The 23,302-nt window shown below is 37.4% G+C and overlaps 1 protein-coding gene across 1 annotated transcript; it reads left to right on the top strand.

The window, feature by feature from the left end:
* Positions 1-8,383: 8,383 nt before the first annotated feature.
* Positions 8,384-23,302, top strand: gabra2a (gamma-aminobutyric acid type A receptor subunit alpha2a). Its single transcript, XM_058379060.1, has 10 exons — positions 8,384-8,543; positions 9,049-9,132; positions 9,509-9,600; positions 13,413-13,480; positions 18,364-18,584; positions 18,664-18,746; positions 20,367-20,510; positions 20,703-20,855; positions 21,011-21,213; positions 21,546-23,302. The coding sequence occupies exons 2-10, from the start codon at positions 9,062-9,064 to the stop codon at positions 21,840-21,842; spliced, it is 1,332 nt and encodes a 443-aa protein (XP_058235043.1). The 5' UTR covers positions 8,384-8,543; positions 9,049-9,061; the 3' UTR covers positions 21,843-23,302.

Here is a 23,302-nt window from a genome sequence, read left to right as displayed (position 1 = left end):
GCTATATGATGCAGTTGTGCTGGGTTTTCTCCAAAGGTTAGTTAATCATCTACATGATGACGGTTTCTTTAAGCATGATGGTTTTATTACCTTGAATGTTGGCATGTTTCCTCAGGTTGAGCAGAGGCTACAGCTGAGGAAGTGAGAGACCTGGAAAGAGTAAAAAATTAAGTGCTGTCGCATCACTTCCTTTCGGCTGAAATGTGATTATATCTCACTGGCATCACTACCAAATGTGGGTTATATGGCATTGTGAGTAATGGAGTAATGAAGCAAAGTAAGAACTACATATCCATGGATAAGGTATGTGGTGTTAATGGAGATATTGTAGTATTATAGCACCGACATTAGAGGGCGATCATAACCTTCCTGTGAGCATAGGATGCTGAAAAAAGGATGCTGTTTCATACTGAGATAAATTCCGCAAGCAAATTATTAGGAACACCTGCTTATTTATTCAGTTATTCAGTCAGCAAATCATGCATGTCAGTTAATGCTCATATTAAACATAAGAATCAGAAAAAAATCTGATCTGGCATGGCTGTTGATTCCAGATAGACTGATTCGAGTATTTCAGAAATCTGGAATTTTCACTCACAACAGTCTCAAGAGTTTACACAGACTGGTGAGAAAAACGAAAAACATCCAGTGAGCAGCAGCGATGAGTAACATTAACTGTTAGTAAGCACTGACACTGGAGACTTCCTCCAAAGAGGAAAAATAGAAAGCTTCACAATAACAGCACTTCATTATATCAAATATACAAATTTCATTTCTGTGCAGTTTCTGTGAAATAGCAGTCACTATAAAAAACAATAAAGTATGAGAACAAGTACATTAATATTATACACTGATTTGCCTAGCAGCTAGCACTATTTTCAGAGCTGTGCTGCAATAGGTAATAATCAACACTTTCTGAACAATCTCATTTGAGAAACCAACAGCAGATGTAGCAGATGTGGTAGAAATACGTACATAGGTAATATGTCTCATTTGAAAGTTGTTAGTGTAGACAAAAAGTCTGCTACTATAGAATTTCTATTGATATTACTATTTATTCAGTTTGTTAAACCCTAACCCTAACCCTAACCCAGACAATGCTCACAAAATTCAGCATACTGTCCCATCACAGCTGGAACAGATAAGGAGTTACACATGCAAAGAACCATACAAAGACATACAATGCATACAAGCCCATATGCCAACCTCAAAGCCCATATTTTAGTGAAATAACAGACTCATCATGACAACCCTCTGCAGATTCCTTGCACATTGTGTAGCACGTTTCCATGGAGATCAGTAATGTGTGAGTCACTGCAGCAGACTCTCTCTTTCTCTCTCTCTCACTCTCTATCTATCTCTCTCTGTACCTTCCCGACATCCACTCATGGTCATGCGTCCACATACACATTTATATCACATGCACTGAAGCTTTCATATAATCACACAAACCAGTGGAAATAATCACACATTGAGAATTTGTGCTAAAATTAATAAAGTATGAGTCAGCTTTACTTACTCATTAGCCTGAGATGAGTCAGCCTACATTTCCACTGTGCTTTTAACTTAAGTTAAAAGAAATTATTATTATTTTATTATTATAATTATTAACAGAATAAATAATATGTATGTATGTATGTATGTATGTATGTATGTATGTGTGTAGTAGTGAAACCCACACATTTTACATAGGCTAAAGCAGGAACGGGTTGATGGAGAAAACACTGAAGAACAGGACATTCAGTTATTATAATTCATTCATTCATTCATTCATTCATTCATTCATCCATTAATTAATTAATTCATTCATTCATCTTTAGTAACCATTTTAATCTGGTCAGGAACCTGAAGCCTGGGAACTATATAGGCATGAGGTAGGAATACACACTGGATGGGATGCTAGTCCATTGCAGTGCACAATACACACACACACACACACTACTGGTTTGGGCAGAAAAACAAAAAACAAGGATGAAACCCATGCAAGCACGTTGAGAACATGAACAGAATCTCCACCCAGATTGTAACTCAAGCTCCAGATCAAACTGGGTGTCCTGGAGCTGTGAGGCAGTAACACTATCCACAAAAACCGAACATTGTTTTGTTAAATAAAACAATAAAATGTCATTACCTTTACTATGATTGTCTTGGATTCAGAATGGGTAGATATGTATGTGTATAAATAAACTTCATTGTGGGCTCAGCTTCATCATCGGTCGATTACTTCTTCAGAGGAGCTAAGAAACGTATATAGACAATGCATGCAAGAAAAAATACTGCTCCCTGTCAGGACAGCATGTTAGCTAGTTCAAATGTAGCTGCTGGAACAGATTCTGTCAATCTTAAATTCTAAAATAAATATTACTAAAAATGTATAAATATATATATTATTTACAACTCAGGCTTTTATAGAATTCTTGATTGTTGAATGGATTTATGTTAATAGTCAAATAAAATAAATTTGTGCTTGAACGTTGCAGTGTATGTGTTTATGAACAAATTATTGGATAATGACTTTTGTATCTATCTTGCCAAGCATTCCTTCAGGAAGTTAATATGGACAAGCCAGTATGTGGTTTGAAATATAGTCTATGTTTGTCTTTATGGTGTCTCTGCCTGGAGGATTGTTCAGCAAGAAATATTAAAGCAAATTAAAAAGGATAATATATAATTCAACTTGATGTATCTTGGTGTGTGCTCTGATTAGGAATGCATAATTTCCAGTTTCATATTGCTTAAATTATGCATGCCCAAAATCATTAGTGCAAAAACAATTTCATTATAACTTGGTTACAGGAATAAGTGCATAGTATACACTGGGGACCTCTTTAACACCGTAGGTGTTATGGTTTCTGTGTCTGTGTTAATGCAGGCATGAAAACAAGCTGAGCTAAGAACGTATTAGTAAGCCATATCTCTGATCTTGAAAATATAATCCATTAGAGATTATTACACATAAAACCACAAAATGATGGTGTAACTAAATTGGCAACCAATACTTTATTATAATGTTTGTAAAAGCATATGCAATCAGCGTAGGCTTTTCATTTTTCCTTTCAAGGAAACAGCGTAGGCATTTAATTTTTTTTTCCTTGTTTCCTCTGAAAATGCAATCCTAAACTGCATTTATTCACATTCTTGCACCAGGACTGTGTCTGGAATTGAGAGTGTTTCTCATTATTATATACCAAAAATGTTAGAAAATGTCAACGCATGCCAGAAGGAATCTTAGTATTAATATATACTTTAAACAATAGCAGTACCAAAACATAGTTGAACAACTATCTTAGAGGTGGGTCCATGATACACTGGCAGCAAATTAACTAATCAATAATAACAAATATGTTTTACATTATTTGCGGGTTATTCAGTCTGTTGTGTCATTTATTCTAAAAATCAATTGTTTTCCTGTTTCAATGCATTTTCCATTCTCCAGTGTGCATCAGGCTACAAACTGGAGACCTCAGTGTGACCAGAGGGGCTGGCTGAAGAGGAGTTAGTACTCACTATGAGAGCTCTGTCCTATGCTTTTTGGTGTAATGAGACTTGACATGTGCTGTGCAGTGTGAACACTATATCTGAAGAGAATATGTGTGAGGCTAAGGGCATGTGTGATGTGTTGCAGGTGTCAGGGTTTAACATCCATTTGAAAACAATGACGTTGTCTGACCTACTGTCTGTAAATAGCAAAGATGAAAAATATGAAATATGTCTTATATTTATCATGGTTATTAACAGTAGAAACAATACTTATGAGAATAAATACACAAATACACATATTTAAATACCTTGCATATTTTAATCCCTTTATTTTACCTTTGCTTGTTATCTGTACTTCTAAATGACCTAAAGGAAAGCACATATCGATACCTGTTAGAGCCACATAGTAACAAGGTAAAATATGTTTGACATGGCTCAGTCATGAATTACATCAGGCCTTTAATATTTAATTAATCTGTGACAATCATTTAGTGCTGTAAGACATCCTTCTCGGATTTGCATCTCTTCTTTATTCTTATGAGTAGTATGAGAAGTATGAGGAGTATGGAAAAAAATATTTTTGTAAAGATATATTTTTGAGGGGACAGGATTTTATTAAGATGAGAAAAAAAAAACAGTGAACATCAGCAATAAAAATCCTAAAAGAGCAAAAGGTTTCTTTTTGGTTAGTGCCTGGATATTGCAAAAGAATATTGATACAACAATGATTTATGGATTTCTGCACTTAAAAAGATTCAGTGGCCTCACTTTCCATGCTGGTAAATGGGAAAAAATGCCTTGAGTTCATTAATATGAAACAAAACTTTGCATGTATGTTAGCTCACATTAGACAAACAGGGACAGCACCTGATCCAATTTACTAGGAAACATTGCTTGATATTGGAATATTGATTTCATTTTTAAGAAACAACAACCTGCTGTTTTATAGACACATTTAGGCCTGGTTTATACTTGAAGAATTGTTCATCTGGAGAAAGTGTCATAAACTGTAGCATAACTTTCTTAAACATTCAATGTACATCAGGATACAGCACTATCAACACAGACTCTCTGTCTGTCTTTAAATATTTGTGCCATCAATGTGATTGTTGTTATTAGCTGCATCGGTGAGACACTGGTAGTAGGTCTAATAAAATATTAAAATAGCCTCATGGGGGACAAAGGTTTGACGAAGTCTGTTATACACTCAAGGAGCACTTTATCAGGAACACAATACTAATACTGAATAGGGCCTCTCTTTGCTCTCAAAGCAGCCTCAATTTTTTATGACATGGATTCCACAAGATGTTAGAAACATTCTTTTGAGATTCTGGTCCATCCCAAAGCTGTTCTATTAAATTTAGATCTGGTGACTGTGAAAGCCACTGAATTCATTGTCATGTTTATGAAACCTCTCTCACCAACAATCACATTTTATTTGCAGTATTGCTGCTCACTGAACATTTTTTCTTTATTGCAGCTTTCTGAGTAAACTCTAGAGACTGTTATGTGTGAAAATCCTAGGAGGTCAACAGTTTTAGAAATACTCAAACCAGCCAATCTGGCACCATCAATTATGCCATGGTCAAAATCACTGAGATCATAAATCACTTTTCCCCTGACCTGATGGTTGATGTGAACATTAGTTGTTGCTAATCTGTATCTGCATATTATTATGCATTGCGCTGCTGTCACAAGATTGCGGAGGAAAACATGACTGAGATACTTGAATTTTATGCTATTCTCTCTCTCTGTCTCTCTCTCTCTCTCTCTCTCTCTCTGTGTATTGTAGATAAGTCAGTCATGACAGAGTTGCTGTAAAGAAAACTCCCAAGCCAAGCAAACATTCTCAAATAACACAACAGGGATTTGATCCTTTCAAGTGGTTGAATGAGAGATTTTTATTTCTCCTGTATATTGTTTTTTGGTTTATTGGTTTGCCATCCAAGCTAAATTTGATTGTACTTTCAAGTACAAACAAAACAACTTGTGAAATAAATGGTTCTTAAGTGTTCCTAAGTTAGTCGCTGGTTGAGAAGCTGAGAAAAGACAACATGAATCATCTTTTCGCAATGATATAACCTACTGTTTATTGCTGGAAAGTAAACAGTACAAGTTACTTGTTATAACCACATAGTGTGTTTTATTTTATTTATTTTTATTTTTGACATTTTCTGGTTTAAACTTCTTTCAATATGCAGGTCTATTTTATTGTGGTTTTCTGTATTACCCAAAAAACCATTCGTCAACCTGCTGATAGTGGTACCTGTGGGATCTGCCACTCACTTCATCTCTACTTAGACTGATGCAGCAATGCTTTAGTCTTTTATTCTGTCCAGCTCTCTCATCTTCACATCTAAAAACTCTGCTCAAACAGATCAGCTTTCAAAGCATCAACTTCCAAGCTAATACCAGCATCAGCACCATCATTCTTGTCATTATGTAGACTGATACAAAGTCTCTGCTGCAACTCAGTACACATGTGTCATATAGCTGGAAAGCATTGTGAAACTTTTAATCCTTGGTGTTTCCACTACTTCTACAATGGATTTCTCATTAACATGCCATTAAATGTTGCTGTTGCTGGAAAATGGTGAAGTGAAAAAAACATGTTTGAGATCTCAGAATTATCGTCTACTGCATTGCACTTGCACTAGCAAGGGTGGTGCGTCAGCAAATTGCTGTTTCAAAGTTTTGGGTTTTTTTGCACCTATCCCATAGTGCAGATATTGTATTTTAATTTTTATAGTTCATCACTTCCAGGAAAATGACTACATTTTTTTGATGACTCTGTACTAGTCCTGACCCCAGGTGAAGATACTGTTCTACATTAGTAGCTCATTTGCAGAGAAACATATATACTTTCCATCCTTTGGCTGAGAACATAAGGTGTGAGCTTATTAATTTCTAAAGTGTGGGCAATCACATTTATGGCTTTTCTAACACCAGTTAATTTGACACATCTAGCACAAGCTAGCTAAGAACAGTCAACACATCAACAAACTTCGAAAAGACTGCATGTGTGTGTGTGTGTGTGTGTATATATATATATATATATATATATATATATATATATATACATTTAAAAAATCATGCAGTATTTGCAGAGCTTTAATAACTCAAATAAAAGAAAATGCAAATAACATAAAGAAATCAGTATTTAGTGGAATAACCCCGACTTGCATGCGTTTTAGTCCATGCTCTTCACCAGTTATTCACATTGCTGTTGGGTAACTTTATACCACTCTTTTTGCAAAAAAGCAAACAGCTCAGTGGTCTCTTATATTATATATATATATATATATATATATATATATATATATATATATGAAAAAAATTGCTCTGCTTTAGCTATCCCAACATATATTTTTATGTCGAAACAATTCTAATGTAGATATTGTTATTTTTCCTTTTTCCTTTTTAGTCAAGATACCAGTGCAGCTGATTCAGAAAAGTACAATTTTGGAACAAGCAGAACTCATCAGTAAAATGTTAATGTTCAGTAAAACTACAGATCAGATAGAGTTTATTTTAATGACAATTTATTTTAACAGTGAAGACTAAATGAGGAGAAAATGAGTGGGAGAATAAAAAAGCCCTTTTTAGAGCATTTAATGTGACATTCTCATACAAATCTGATTTGGTACAACTGTGACTAATATATATATATATATATATATATATATATATATATATATATATATATATATATATATATATATATATATATATGACTATAGTGAAATGCCCTAATGGACAGAAAATACATGCACAATTTGGTTACTTGTGCATTTGTCTAAAACAAAAAAGCCCATGTGTATATGGAGTTGATGGCTTATTAAGTACTGTAGTCACATCATGCTGAACTGTGCATGTCTTACTGCATTATGCACAAATAATAAACAATGAAGTGGGGCTTCATTTTAGCCAATTACTTCAAATATAGTACAGTCAACAGTCTTGAAACAACAGTCGATGTTTCAAGACTTTTCCTCATGGGATCAATAAAGTCTGTCTATCTATCTATCTATCTATCTATCTATCTATCTATCTATCTATCTATCTATCTATCTAAATAATTATTTGATTGGTCTGAGGTAACGAGGCTGGATGAGGATAAGATAAAATATTACAGGGGTCTGAGAAATTTTGTGACGTTTTTTTTTTGTCTTCACTTTTTAGTAATGGGGTGCTATGGCATAAACAAATGGCTTAGAAGTTGAAAGTGTTTTAGGTCACATTACTCATTTTCATGAAGAATATGAGGTAATCCTTCTAATGTCTAATAAAACGACTGACAGGAGGTGCATTTAAACATAAGTATTCTGAATAGGACGTCTGGACATATACGTAGAGGTTATTTGTACAAGTAAATATTTAAAAAAAAAAACACCTTTAAATATCTGGATAATTATATTATAATGAAACCAGAGACATATTTCAGGTGCTTGCCTGAGTAGGCAGCATATACAGTTAGAACGCTGTGTTACTACGTTTGGAAAGCAGTCACTAGACGTTGTTTCATATCCAAAAATATCTCAGATCCGATTTCAACAAGCACACCCTTTACACACAAATTAGAAGTTTCGAAATGTGTACATAAACGAATGATTGCTATTTCGACGACTTAGTAGACTAAATAAGTATAATAGTATAGATAATGGTAATAAAAGTGCACTTTCAGCCATGTTTTCAGCACTAATTTGACGGCAAAGGGTATGGGCATTTTGACGCTGAGGTAAAGGGTTAGGGTTAGCTTTAGGTGTATTATAACGTTAATGAGCTTTAGCAATAGTAGAAAAAAACGCACTTTGGTGTGTGTGTGTGTGTGTGTGTGTGTGTATATGGGAGAGGGGTTTAGGACCCGGCGTTCCTCTCGTGGCTCTCGAGCGCGAGCACTCTGCATGCTTCCCGCTTCTGCGCGCGACTGTTGCTTACAGGTGGGCTCTGTGGGAAAGCCGGAGTACACAGGAAGGCTGTGAAACACTTGCGTCCGTGCGCATCTTCCCTCATCAGATTCTCCTGGGCAGAAGTGAGGAGAGGCACTCCTCAGTCCTCGGCAGGTAAAACCCCTTTTTCAGCATTGTGAGAGTTGAGTCAGTATTGTAGACTGGTGATAATTCAACACTGCAGGAGTTCAGCATTACGTATTTCAACTTAGCGCTGCTCTAAACCCCATGTGAATCCTCTTCGCACTTTTACTGTCTAGTAAACAAACGTCGACAGTGAAGGGAATAGGAGGAATCCGATTAAATCCCTGGATGCGAGTGAGATTTTGTACATCACATTGGAAGAGAAGTTAAATGCATAACTAAGACCACTGGAAGCTGAGAACAGTGGACACTATGGGTTTGACGTCATCACAAGCAGTGCCTTCAACTAAATTAATTATTTTTAAAACATGTATTACCGACAGTCTGTATTAACTGTAAGTCATACTGGTTTATAGCTTTTAGGAGTTTATTTTGCACCCTTTTGTTGTGTGTGTGTGTGTGTGTGTGTGCCTTTACATATCTACTTCCTATGCATGCCTCTTTAAACTCATTGTATTTTGTTCAATAATTACAGGGCTCGTTCAGAAATGCATGGCCGATATGCTCGATCCTATGGATTCTTTATCTTCCTGATGTTAAATGGAATCTGGCAGACAAGGTGAGTGCAGTCTTTTTGGATCTTTGTAGTCTTGAGGGACTGGCATAATGACTAATTAATAAATGTATATATAATTAAATATGACTTGATATCAGGTTAAGATTTAAGTATCCTTCTGTTCTGTAATATAGGACCCTGGCCCATCGTTGGGTTTAAAGCAGTTGTATAGTCTGTTAAATCAAATCATTTGTTTCTAAATTGTATTCCATCAGTCTGTCTGTACATCATGTAATGGAGAAACTGAGAACAGATCGCCCATGTTAGTGCTTCTGACATATTTTTGGTCCTTAATTACTTATATAAGAAGGTCTGAGAGACAGTGCTGTAGAGGATGTATCAATGTTTAATAGTGTGTTGTTCTTGGCAATATATGAAGGACGAGATCAGAGGGGTCTATCACACTTTTCACAAAGATTCTGGACAGACTGTTGGATGGCTATGATAACAGGCTGAGACCAGGTCTTGGAGGTGAGTGACATTGCACTTAAAGTGAGTACTCCTAGACTGGTGGCTCAACTCATGTCTGTAGAATTCAGGTCAAACTGTTTAGGCCAAGGGCTTTGTGATATTGTGCAAGCCATATGCCTATAGAGATCCCATATATATACTGTGTGACCTGTTATACTGTGTTTTTATACTATGCATTTTATATGACTTACCACCTTTAATGTTTGTACAAATACTGAAGACTTGATGATGCACCTAATAAATGTTTGAGGATAAGGTGGCAAATTAAAGAAACAACTTGAATAAATAAGTTGAAAAACAAGTGCTTACGCACCCAGACAGGTTTACCACATTATATAATTAACCCCAAATAGCAAATTACCTCCCCTGTTCTGTTACATGTATAAAAATGCTGAATCAGTGAATTTAACCTTGATTTTGGATTAAGATGGCAAGAGAAAAAGTGATATTGCATTCATTATTGGGATATTTTATTTCATTCAGTGTGTACAGTGACATCTGTATTTAAATCTATAGGAAAGATATCAGTAAATAGGGTTTGGTGGAAAGGAACGCAATGCTTATGCACAGAAGAGCAACTGATAAGAAATAAAAGCTGTTCTTCAAGGGACTTGATCAGACTGAGCAATAACTAAGTAACAGAGGGGGGGGGTATTATAGTTTGCAGTACATAAGCCCCTCATTATGAAGAGAAATGCATATTTGAGAGTTCAGTGGTGCACAAAACACAAGAGTCATCCTTCATCATTACTGACATCCTGCACTGTGAATGCATGTGTATTACACAACAACAGAAACAGCACAGGAATGAATGAGTGACTTACAATGAGGGGGATGTTATGCCTTGCCCTCATTTTGCGTTCCTGGTTTGGGTTCACTTGCGATCTAATAAGGGAAAGGTCACTGCAAATCAATAGAAATTATTCTAATAGATTTATCCTATGCTGAATCACTTCTATCCTTATGGGAGTGGTCACATCCATGATAACAATACCCCCACTGGCAGGACACAAAGGCTCAGTGAATGGTTTGAAAAGAATGAAAATGGTGTAAATTATATAATAACAATCTTCAGATCTCAAACCCGATGGAGGATCATAACAGGTTTGGTCTAATTTGTTAGACAGCGCTAGACATCACTATTAAAACACCAACCAATCATCTTTCAAGTACTGTTATTGACATACATTAGTTACTCACAAAAAGTTAAGGATATTCGGCTTTCGGGTGAAATTTCAGGATGCACCTAAAATGCACTATAACCTTTACAGGTGAACTTAATTTGACCTTCTCTACACTTTTGAATGCACATGTCCAACTGTTCAGTGTTTCAGTACTTTTTGCATAACTTGCTGTTCTCTAGCAAGGTGTTTAACGGCAAAATTCACAACTGGTGTTTGATCCATGAATCGACCAATAAATTTTCTGGTTCAATTAGAATTGGTATTTAAACAGTCCTCTTCATCATGCTGTTCACATTTTGACATCATGAGACCAAGACCACACCTAACAGTTGATCAACAGGACCTCGCCATTGCGAGGCTTCAAACAGGATGTTCTCAGAGGGAAGTGGCCACTGAGCTTAGAGTGTCACAGAGTATCATCAGCAGGTTGCGACAGAGATACAGAGAGACTGGAAGAGTCACAAAAAGGCATAGAAGTGGACGTCCTTTGGCCACATCCCACGTTGATGACCGCTTCATTGTGAACAGTGCCCTGCGGAACCGGATGATGAATGCCACTCAACTCCAGGCACATTTAAGGGAGGTGAGAGGCACCCAAGTGTCACGTCAGACCATTCGAAACCGTTTACATCAGCATGGTCTCCATGCTAGACGACCTGCAAGGGTACCTGACCACACCACCAGGCACAGGCGTCATCGTCTTGCATGGGCCAGGGAGCATTTATGCTGGATGAGGGACCAGTGGGCCTCAGTGCTGTTCTCTGATTAAAGTCGATTCACGTTGAGCAGAAATGGCCGCATCAGCCACTGTTGTGGTGGTGCTACAGTCTGGGCAGGTGTGTCTACTCAATACAGAACTGCCCTACATCTTGTGAATGATACAGTGACAAGCCGATACTACCTGAATAACATCATTAATCCAGTCATTGTGCCCCTGCATGAACAACACAGGCCTAATTTCATCTTCATGGACGACAATGCTCCAGCTCATCGAGGTCGCATCGTTAGGGAACGGCTGCTGGAGGCTGGGTTACCTCAAATAGAGTGGCCCGCACTTTCTCCAGACCTGAATCCCATAGAAAACCTATGGGATCAGCTGAGTCGCCGTGTAGAGGCTCGTAACACTGCACCCCAGAACCTCAGTGACCTGAGGGCCGCCCTTTAAGAAGAGTGGAACGCCATGCCTCAGCAGACAATAAGTCGACTCGTGAACAGCATGAGACGTCGTTGTCAAGCTGTGATTGATGGTCAAGGGCACATGACAAATTATTGAGACATTGACATTTGTTGTGGTATACCCACCACTGTTTTTGGCTTTTGTTTCAATAAATTGTTTGAGATGAGGAAATCACCATTGCATGCTTCTACTTAAATGCCCTACTTTCATGATATAATATCAATGTAGCATGAACTTTTTACATTTTCCATAAATTTCACTCAAAAGCCAAATATCCTTAACTTCCTCTACTTTTTGTGAGTAGTATATATATATATATATATATATATATATATATATATATATATATATATATATATATATATATATATATATATTCTTATATATATATATATATATATATATATATACATATATATATATATATATATATATATATATATATATATATATATATATATATATATATATATATATATATATATATATATATATATATATATATATATATATTTTTTTTTTTTTTTTTTTTTTTTTTTCCTTTCATACAGTTTAGTGGGTAGTACATTCTGTAGAATCTACAGTGTCATTCACTGGACTCAAGCTTAATCCAACATATTTATTAATATCTTGAATTTATTGTAATACCTATGCAAAGCTTTAATGTGTTGTCAGGGTATCCAGAAAAAAAACCCTCAGTTGTCATTATTAACACTGACTTGGTTTTGAAGTTCTTCCTACAATTAGATAGACATAGGAATTTATGTGATGTTTGCTGTGACTACACTTCAAAACATGCTCATCAGCATTGATTGCAATCACTGTAGCAGTCCAAAATAATTGGGTGAGTTTTTTTTATTACAAATGCAAACATTTGCATGCATAGTCACATGTATACACACACACACACACACACACACACACAATCAATACAGAGGTAGAGGTGGCTCTAAAAAGTGGCGGCTCTCTTATGCTTTGAGGGGCAATTGATGGCCCTGATACTGCAGTCAATGCAGCATGATTCTGATGGATTTTTTTTCCTATGATGAAACATTTCTATCTGAATGAAAGTAGTCATTTCCAGAGTGACAGTGTACCCATCGACAAGGCATGAGGGCTCACTGAATGATTAGCTGAGGATGGAAATGCTGAAAATCCTGTGCTTTTGAAGTCACCAGATCAAAACACCAACTGAGGGAATTTTTTTTTTTCAATGAGTGATGTTCCATCCTCGTCTAATCAATGCCAAGGAATACTAAAGCTGTTGCGGTGGCATGTGGTGACCAGAACTGAGGCACTAAGACAATTTACTGTTGGTTTTTCTTTTAATTATCATGACTTAGTTGGTGCTTTGTGCTCCAGGTTAATTATGGTACAACGTTGCTGTGCTTCATAGTTTCCCAGCTTCCCATTGGCACCAATTATAAGTGTATTGCTCATTTTTATTGTAGATCGAGTGACAGAGGTGAAGACTGATATTTACGTGACCAGTTTTGGGCCAGTATCGGATGCAGACATGGTAAAATATTCTTGTTTTATCAGTAATGTTATGTCTTGATATTGTGAGTGTCTTTCTGTATTATTCCAGTTTTTCACACCCTGTTCTCCTTTGTCTGTCTCACTACCCTGCTCTCTGTTGCCTGGTCATAGCACTGATTTCTGTTATCTGCTTAAAAGCTTTTCCAAAACCCCATTTCACTCTGTTTCACACACTCTCTCTGCTTTCAAATATTTAGAACATATAGAGCTGAATAGAGGTTACTATAAAAACGAGACATTCACCGTATTATCCACTTGCTTTCTGTTTTATCTGTGCTGTTACTCCATGACCCCTTTATACTTTGACATAAACTGAAAAGAGGGAGGGCATAAGACCTCTAAGACCTCCATTATTCCCGTTCCTCTTTATTCAGTGGTGGTTTGAATCTCCTTGTTGAATTGCTAAATAGTATTTAGTGATAATATTACTGTGATTTTACAATATTGTGAGTTAGTTAATAGTAGGACTCAGAATCATGTAATTGCACATATAACAGAGCATTTTATAATGTGTTAAATATAAGCTGTTATAAAAGAGGATGCAAGGGGTGGAAGGATGACAGTGCATCATTATTTTTATCTACATTAAATGTATCATGTCAGACAGTAGTAAGTGGTGATGACACAAATGTAATCATTGAAGACAAGTAATCTTTTCATATTAATAACATTGTTATAAAATTCCCGTGTGACAGTTCCACCAAAAAGCATTAAAATACTTGATGCTAGTAATAGAAAGGAAATTGCATTTCATCTTATAAAACCAGTTCTGAAGCTGTCCTGCAGTAAATCTCCAGTACTTCACAGGCTGTTACTTATCTCTCTCTGTACTCTAAGTGTAGCTAGCTTGGGGAAATTGTACAGTTCCAGTCAGGTAATCCTGTTTATCAGCATAACCACTCTCACTCCATGAGATGTTAGATCAGAATTTCAGCTTTTCTTTTCCGATATTTGCATTTAGATGTGACCTTTTTCTTCACAGCTTTTACAGGGTTTCCATTATCAACTGGTGTTGTTTCCCATGGTCCTCTTGCTTGATGTCTGGTTGTTAATTCACCATTGTTTTTTTTAGGCCATTCCATTTTAGGGGATTTTGAAATCTGATCCATCCCCTAGCCATGCCTCTGTTAAAACATGTCATTGCCTATCCAGAATATTCAGAGGCTGTCCATTTTTTTGGCAGTTGTTTAGTTGCTTCTAGATTCAACATGACAAAGGGATGCTATTTAAGTGGCCATTTTAAGCCAGTATTAGATGAAAATGTGAAAATGTAGTAAAATATTTATCTTTATCTTTTTCTTTCTTGTCAGCAGTCATGTGTGTGTCTTGATACTGCATGTCTTTCTGTTTTATTTTCTTTATCTTTTGTCTGCTCTCTCACCCTCTGTTGTCTATTCATAGCACTGATTTCTGCTGCATGCCTAAAAGCTTTTCCAGAAATCCATTTCACTCTGATTCAGACTCTCTGCTTTTAAAAATTTCTAATAAATAATTTAAAAACAAGCATTTCCCTTTAAGCTTAGAATTGGGATAGAAAATGCGAACTTAAAAAGCATTTATTCATTTTTCTTTTAGTTACAATAAGATGTAGCATTAAAGCAAAGACTATAAAATAAATACAGTTTTTAGAAAATGATTATATGCAAATGGTGAAGGCACAGGCTTGAAATAATAGTCTAATATATTGTGAACATATTCAGGCTGATTATCATAAAAAGGACACAGAAATCATCTAAGTCATGATCACTGTCTTTATTTGGCCTGCCTTTAAAATGCATCACTAGTTTCAGGTAGACGTCACATAGTTCTATAAGAATACTGGCTGGCCACCTTGCCACACTTCTTCTGAAAAACATTTCTGCCACATTTCTGAAAAATTGCCTATTATGTATTGTTACGTTCGTCACTGTAACACTTTCATTGGAGGGTTTTTGCACAGTACTTTTTTTCTTTTCTTTTCTTTTTTTTACCTCAGAAGGTATGCCATTGTGCATTTCAGAGATCAATTTCAGAACTTCAGAAATATGTTGGGTTTGTACATAATGTGACACCAGAATCATGGGTATTCATGATTCATGATTTAATTTAGTTTTGGAGGATTCATGCCTACATGAGTGAAGCCTGGCAACCAATCTTTACAGATTTTACATTCCATAAGTAAGAGCACAGCGTGAAGGTTCATTTAGCAGAGCAATAGCACAGCTCTACTACTACAATACACACAACAGAAAGAGGACATATTGCGGGTGCACATTTCTCTGGTGCATCTGCTCTGTAACCAGGAGAGCAAATCTGGTGGTGTATCGAGAGCCATGGTGTCCAGGGTAATGTCGACATGCCACTATGAAGGATTAACCACATTCATCAGGAGTAACTGTCGCAGCAAGAGGAAGATGTCTGAAAGAAAAGGGATGTCCGGGTACTAATCTGGATTGTATCCAAAAACCACAGCTACCCAACTCAATGTAGAATTAAACCTAATTTGAGCAGAATTCTTGCTCGAGCTGCTATATCCAAACCTTTGGTCACTCATAAAACACTCACGTAAAACATTGATTTTAATGGTGCCAGCAGAGGAAATCTTGGGCAGTAGACAATGTGAAACATGTATTGTTCACTGATGAGTCCACTTTCACTGTCTTTCCCACATCCAAGAGAGTTACGGTTCCTTAAAGATGCTTACCATCTCCATGTCTGGGTGACAGTTGTGTGCCCAGAGTGAATCATGGGGATGAACCAGTGTTGGTTTGGGCTGCAATATCACAGCATTTCCTAGGCCCACTACTTATGCTAGATGGCATATGACTGCCAAGGACTATCAAACCATTCTGGAGACCACATGCACCCAATGGTTTAAACATTGTACCCTGTCTTTAACATTGTCTTTCTTTAGACGAATTGATGCAGTATTGAGTGCAAAAGGAGGCCATACACCATACTAATAAATTATTGTCTATATCCAGGTGTTTTAGTCGCATTGTCCAACAGAATATAAGCACAACATGGGCTTGCTTCTCATAGTACAGAAACTCTATTTAAATGGACAACCTTCTCCTGCAATTGATCTTTGCTTATTCAGTTCGACTAGGGCAATGAACCAGACATGCAACCAATAGAAATTATACACTATAAACACCATGGCAGTGAAGTGTAATCAAGAGGATGTCTCTTTTAACAAACAAGGTTTGAAAAATGGTCTAGAATCACACAACTGGATGAGCATTAGCCACTTCTCAATGGCGCAAATCCACCTCTCAACAATGCAATTCTATGTGGAGGTTGCTGGATTTTGCGAAGGAAGCCTGAAATCAGCTCTTGTCCCTATTTAGGTTTGGTTGCAAAACAAATTACAGTAGCCAGAAACCCAGTCAACTAGCCAGTGAGTGGAGCTGAGAATATAGCTGTCAGCTGTGATTTGCCAGGACAAATTAGGACCTGATATCAGGAATGGTTCTCCAGCAGAGGACTTATCACGGAACTGTGACCAAGGGATAATATTTGTCAAGCAGATTTTTATTGTCAGCAGAGCCATAAACAATGTGCAGTACACAGTGAGAAGAAATAACATTTCCTCCAGATCCAGGTGAAAGATACATGTATGGCATGAACAGTGCTGACAGGACATAATTGTATACATAAATGGGAAACAGTGGTGTGAATACACAGCGGGCAGTAGAGCCGAAAATATCTAATCACGAAACATTTAAAACTACAGGATGGCATAACAGTAAATACAACAAGGTTACAACATACAACAAAATACAACAAAGTTGAAAGGATGAAATTTAAAAGTGAAGGTGTGTATTGTGATTGTGAGTCAGTATAAGGTGTCAGTATGCTATAAACAGTATGGCAGTGCTGTACTAAATGAGCAGTAAGTAACAGACAAACAGATTGAACCAAAACCCTTAACATGACTTGTACATTGTTATTGATTTAAGGTGTCCGTACAGTTGGTGTCAGTTGAATCCCAGAATGATGTTTGTTGTGGGGGCCGGAATAATCTTCAGGAGTCTGGCAGTCTGGGGTAGAGGAAACTGGGGGTACCCAGTACCCTGGGAGTCCTTGACTGAGTGCATAACCTTCTACCAGATGGGATGTGCAAATAGAGTAGAAGAAAAAGAAGCCTTTATTTTTGTAACATATACTTTACAGCACGATGAAATACTTTCTTCACATATCCCAGCTTTTGGAAGTTGGGGTCAGTGCACATTTACAGCCATGAAGCAGGGAGGGCTAAGGGCCTTGCTCAGGGGGCCAAGAGTAGCAGCTTGACATTGCATGGACTTAAACCCTGACCTGATCACCAACTCAGAGCATTAAGTACTTGAACTACCACCAAACTGCTCAGACTGTTTGAGGGATGGGATCATTTAGGATTGTCCACGATGCCGGAGGCCTGCATGAGTAGAAAATGTCTTCACAAGGGGGTAGAGACATGTTTGACAAGCTGTTGCTGAAGGTGGAACCAGAAGTCACCAGATTTATAAGCAGCATTACTGTAATCCAGTGGACTATTTGGTGGTGATTGGTAATATTCATATCACCAAATTGGTGGTATTCATATCACCAAATTGGAAAAAAACCTTAATTTTTAATGGCACAAAATTTTTAATGGCACAAAAACTGCTCTGGTTCTGGTCTCTGGTTAGGTTGCAGTGTTAAAATGATCACATGTATGTGGTAACCATCCTGTAAAAGAATTCTCTGCAATGCTGAACAGGATTTTTAACTCTGGGAATAAGTCAGTACATCATGTGGAAGACACTCTAGTATAATGAATCTTCAAACAACTCTTGTGTCTTTTTTCTGTTTAATGCATTGTCCATTGTTTAACACTAACTGTGTGTGTTCTACTGTCAGGAGTACACAGTGGACATTTTCTTCCGCCAGTGCTGGACAGACGAGCGGCTGAAGTTCCATGGGCCAATGAACATCCTGCGTCTAAATAATCTGATGGCCAGTAAGATCTGGACCCCCGACACCTTCTTCCACAATGGCAAGAAGTCTGTGGCTCACAACATGACCATGCCAAACAAATTACTGCGGATCATGGAGGATGGGACACTGCTTTACACCATGAGGTATCCAGCATATGCTTCCCACACATAATCCATTCTTTTATTCTGGTGTTCACTTCTTCATTTAATGTGTGTGGTCCAGGCTGACGGTGCACGCAGAATGTCCAATGCATCTGGAGGACTTTCCCATGGATTCTCACTCATGTCCACTGAAGTTTGGCAGCTGTAAGCTCAAATTAGTTTTTGCCTACTACTTGAATGTTTATGGTATATGCTAAAATATGAAGAAAACTGCATATATTGCCTCCACCTTCACATATATTTTTCTGTTCTACATTATACACTATATTGCCAAAAGTATTCGCTCACCCATCCAAATAATCAGAATCAGGTGTTCCAATCACTTCCATGGCCACAGGTGTATAAAATCAAGCACCTAGGCATACAGACTGTTTTTACAAACATTTGTGAAAGAATGGGTCGCTCTCAGGAGCTCAGTGAATTCCAGCGTGGAACTGTGATAGGATGCCACCTGTGCAACAAATCCAGTCGTGAAATTTCCTCGCTCCTAAATATTCCACAGTCAACTGTCAGCTGTATTATAAGAACGTGGAAGTGTTTGGGAACGACAGCAACTCAGCCACGAAGTGGTAGGCCACGTAAACTGACGGAGCGGGGTCAGCGGATGCTGAGGCGCATAGTGCGAAGAGGTCGCCAATTTTCTGCAGAGTCAATCGCTACAGACCTCCAAACTTCATGTGGCCTTCAGATTAGCTCAAGAACAGTGCGCAGAGAGCTTCATGGAATGGGTTTCCATGGCCGAGCAGCTGCATCCAAGCCATACATCACCAAGTGCAATGCAAAGCGTCGGATGCAGTGGTGTAAAGCACGCCGCCACTGGACTCTAGAGCAGTGGAGACGCGTTCTCTGGAGTGACGAATCGCGCTTCTCCATCTGGCAATCTGATGGACGAGTCTGGGTTTGGCGGTTGCCAGGAGAACGGTACTTGTCTGACTGCATTGTGCCAAGTGTAAAGTTTGGTGGAGGGGGGATTATGGTGTGGGGTTGTTTTTCAGGAGCTGGGCTTGGCCCCTTAGTTCCAGTGAAAGGAACTCTGAATGCTTCAGCATACCAAGACATTTTGGACAATTCCATGCTCCCAACTTTGTGGGAACAGTTTGGAGCTGGTCCCTTCCTCTTCCAACATGACTGTACACCAGTGCACAAAGCAAGGTCCATAAAGACATGGATGACAGAGTCTGGTGTGGATGAACTTGACTGGCCTGCACAGAGTCCTGACCTCAACCCGATAGAACACCTTTGGGATGAATTAGAGCAGAGACTGAGAGCCAGGCCTTCTCGTCCAACATCAGTGTGTGACCTCACAAATGCGCTTCTGGAAGAATGATCAAAAATTCCCATAAACACACTCCTAAACCTTGTGGACAGCCTTCCTAGAAGAGTTGAAGCTGTTATAGCTGCAAAGGGTGGACCGACGTCATATTGAACCCTATGGATTAGGAATGGGATGTCACTTAAGTTCATATGCGAGTCAAGGCAGGTGAGCGAATACTTTTGGCAATATAGTGTATTTTCTATATCTTTAACCAGACTGACCATCCAGGAGATAGTGACCGATTTTGAAGATGATTTGAATTTGAATATGATTATATTTTTACATGATTCTCCAGTTAAAATTTTCCTTGTTGTTATCTTTAGACATTTCTTGAAGGAATTCAATAAATAAATGTGAGAAAGACAGATTTGAGCCAAACAAAATCTTTTCAGCGTTACAATGTTTATTAATAGTACAATTCCCAATAGTTACATTACTTCTGTATGTAGATGCATATACTCTGACAGAGGTGACTTATGTTTGGACACGAAATGCCAACCTTTCAGTGGTGGTGGCTCAAGATGGCTCAAGGTTGAACCAGTATGACTTGAAGGGCCAAACTGTTGGCAAAGAAACTATTAAATCCAGTACTGGTGAGTTCCCATTAGTTTCATTAGATACTTTATGTATAAAATGTATTTAATTAATTAGAGATTGTATTATAAATTATAAAAGAGTATTTCTTACTGTTCCATTTTTATTCAGTTTCTTGGAATATACCTGAATATCTATAGCTATGATTCACATCTCTCTCTCTCTCTCTCTCTCTCTCTCTCTGAATCTAGGGGAATATACAGTGATGACAGTTCATTTCCATCTAAAGAGGAAGATTGGTTATTTTGTGATCCAAACTTACTTGCCCTGCATCATGACTGTAATTCTGTCCCAGGTCTCCTTCTGGCTTAATCGTGAATCAGTACCTGCTCGAACGGTTTTTGGTGGGTGATTTTTTGCCTGGTGATATTTGGTGTAAGCTTTGTGGAAGCAGAGTTTGTTAGATATTTTTTTACAGCATTCCCTTATAAACAAATTTGAATGTTAATCAACTTTGTAGTTTAGAAATGAATGTATCTCTGGCCTATTGTCTGTCCAGGTGTGACGACTGTGCTCACTATGACCACTCTGAGTATCAGTGCGCGTAACTCATTGCCCAAAGTGGCCTATGCCACTGCGATGGACTGGTTCATTGCAGTGTGCTATGCCTTTGTCTTCTCCGCCCTCATTGAGTTTGCAACGGTCAACTACTTCACCAAACGAGGCTGGGCCTGGGATGGCAAGAGCATTCTAAATAACAAGGTAACTGTGACTACACAGTTACTGTGAACAGATTTCTAAGAATGTGCTCATGACTGCAGACATTTAACTGGCATGCATTACTGAATATTGAATTTAAAGTAATCTTTTGTGCTTCTGATTCAGTTGAAGACAAATCTATCTAGCTTATATTTCATGGGAAATTACAGTCCCAAAAAATCATGGTTTGATGAACAGTGGATTCAGGCATAGAGTTACATGTTGGAACATATAAATAAGTAATAAACTTAGCAATGAATTACAACACAAATTTTATTATTTGCTTGTTTTGTTAATATTGTTATTTAAGTATTAATTTAACAACATATTCACAGAAAAAAGAGGGCTCTGTTATGAAGAAGAACAATGCTTATGCAGTCGCTGTGGCAAACTATGCTCCCCACATTGCCAAGGATTCGGCTTTGCCCACTGTTTCCAAGAGTGCTCCAACAGAGCCCACTAAAGCTCAGCCCATGTCTAAAGAGAGCAAGAAGACCTTTAACAGCGTAAGCAAGATCGACCGAATGTCCCGCATCATCTTCCCTGTGCTTTTTGGCAGCTTCAACCTGGTCTACTGGGCTACATATCTCAACAGAGAGCCTGTCATTAAGAACATGGTTCCCTCTCAATGACCAGTCCATTAAATATGAATAAACACATTACACTCCCGCATACACACACATACACAGACACACACATTAAAATGTTGCTTAGCTTTTATACCTGTTTTGTATTGTGTTATGCTTGCCATTTTTGTCTTACATTTATGGCATTTGTCTGACTGTTGAGAGTTTGAACCATGTTCTTCATATTTATAACAGCTTTCACTGCCAGGCCAATCTTCAGAATGATAACATACCTTTTTTGTTTTATTTTATTAGACAACGCTAAAGTATATTCTCTTTTAATTTCACCATTTCTTTCTGATGTAATAGTATCTGTATGTAAGAAGAATATATCAGCTCTTACACAGTTTCGCCAATTTGTGAAGACAAATATGTGGATTTTTTTATTCCATTCCCTTTAAATACATTAGTGCAGTTTGAGATGGTAGGATAAGAATGCTGAAGTTCTCATTCAATTGACTAAATGTTAAGAGGAAGGAAGAGGACTGCCATCCTTTCCTCTCAGTAAAAGCACTGCCAATTATATCCTTAAGTGCCATGGATGGCACATGGCACAGCTGGAACATTAAAATTAGATGTAGATTATGTAGACATTCTAAGAAAAATTGATCTTTCCCTTACTTGAATGTGATGTTAAAAAGCAAATAGCTCAGCACTCTCAGTGCCACTTAGAGACATTTAATGCAAATAATGTATTTCAAATGTTTTTCAGATTAATTTCTTACACTTCCAGTATACATTTTAAGATACAATTATGGTCAGCCACATGTCTATCTTTTCTAATGTTAAAATATGTTAGAGCAAGCTATTCTTAACTATTTTAACACTTTAGCATAAGCTTAACTACCACACTTGCATGCCTCCCATGTAGCATTTGTTAAGAAAATGTGGAACTTTCTATATTTTTGAATCAATTTATGACACAGAAACACGGTATTGACAAAATATTTTAGCTGGAATGTTTTATTTTTCTATTAAAACAATGATGTGTCAAATGTCTGCCTTGATCAAAGAATGTTTACTGTGCAATTTGTCTGAAAAGCATTAATATGACGATTAGATTTCAATTCCTTTAAATCACCAACATCTCTCATAATATTTGTATTTTGTATCAAATGCTCACTGTGAATTGTGAACAGTATAGTGAAATTTGCACTGTTTTCTTTGTAGCCACTTTCTACACAGTACAGCTGACAAATGTTTTACAGTGCTGAAAAATTGTTACTGAAACCTACTCAATTCTGTCATTCAGCCTGTTGGAGTTGTAGCTAGCTGACTGGTATATGTAGCAAAAGATTTCATTGTTGACTGGCCACTGTTTTCAGAAGATGACTTGTATAGATTTAAAGGTACATGGAAATATAAAACTGGCTGATAATGGTGATAAACTGTCTTCATGTATTTATTTTTGCTTTACATAACAGTAAAAATCAGTATCTACTGGCACTGAAGAAGTCTAGTAGAAT

The sequence above is a fragment of the Hemibagrus wyckioides genome, linkage group LG03 (genome assembly GCF_019097595.1).
Source record: "Hemibagrus wyckioides isolate EC202008001 linkage group LG03, SWU_Hwy_1.0, whole genome shotgun sequence".
In the NCBI taxonomy this organism is placed as follows: domain Eukaryota; kingdom Metazoa; phylum Chordata; class Actinopteri; order Siluriformes; family Bagridae; genus Hemibagrus; species Hemibagrus wyckioides.
This window is presented reverse-complemented; position numbering and strand designations above follow the sequence as displayed.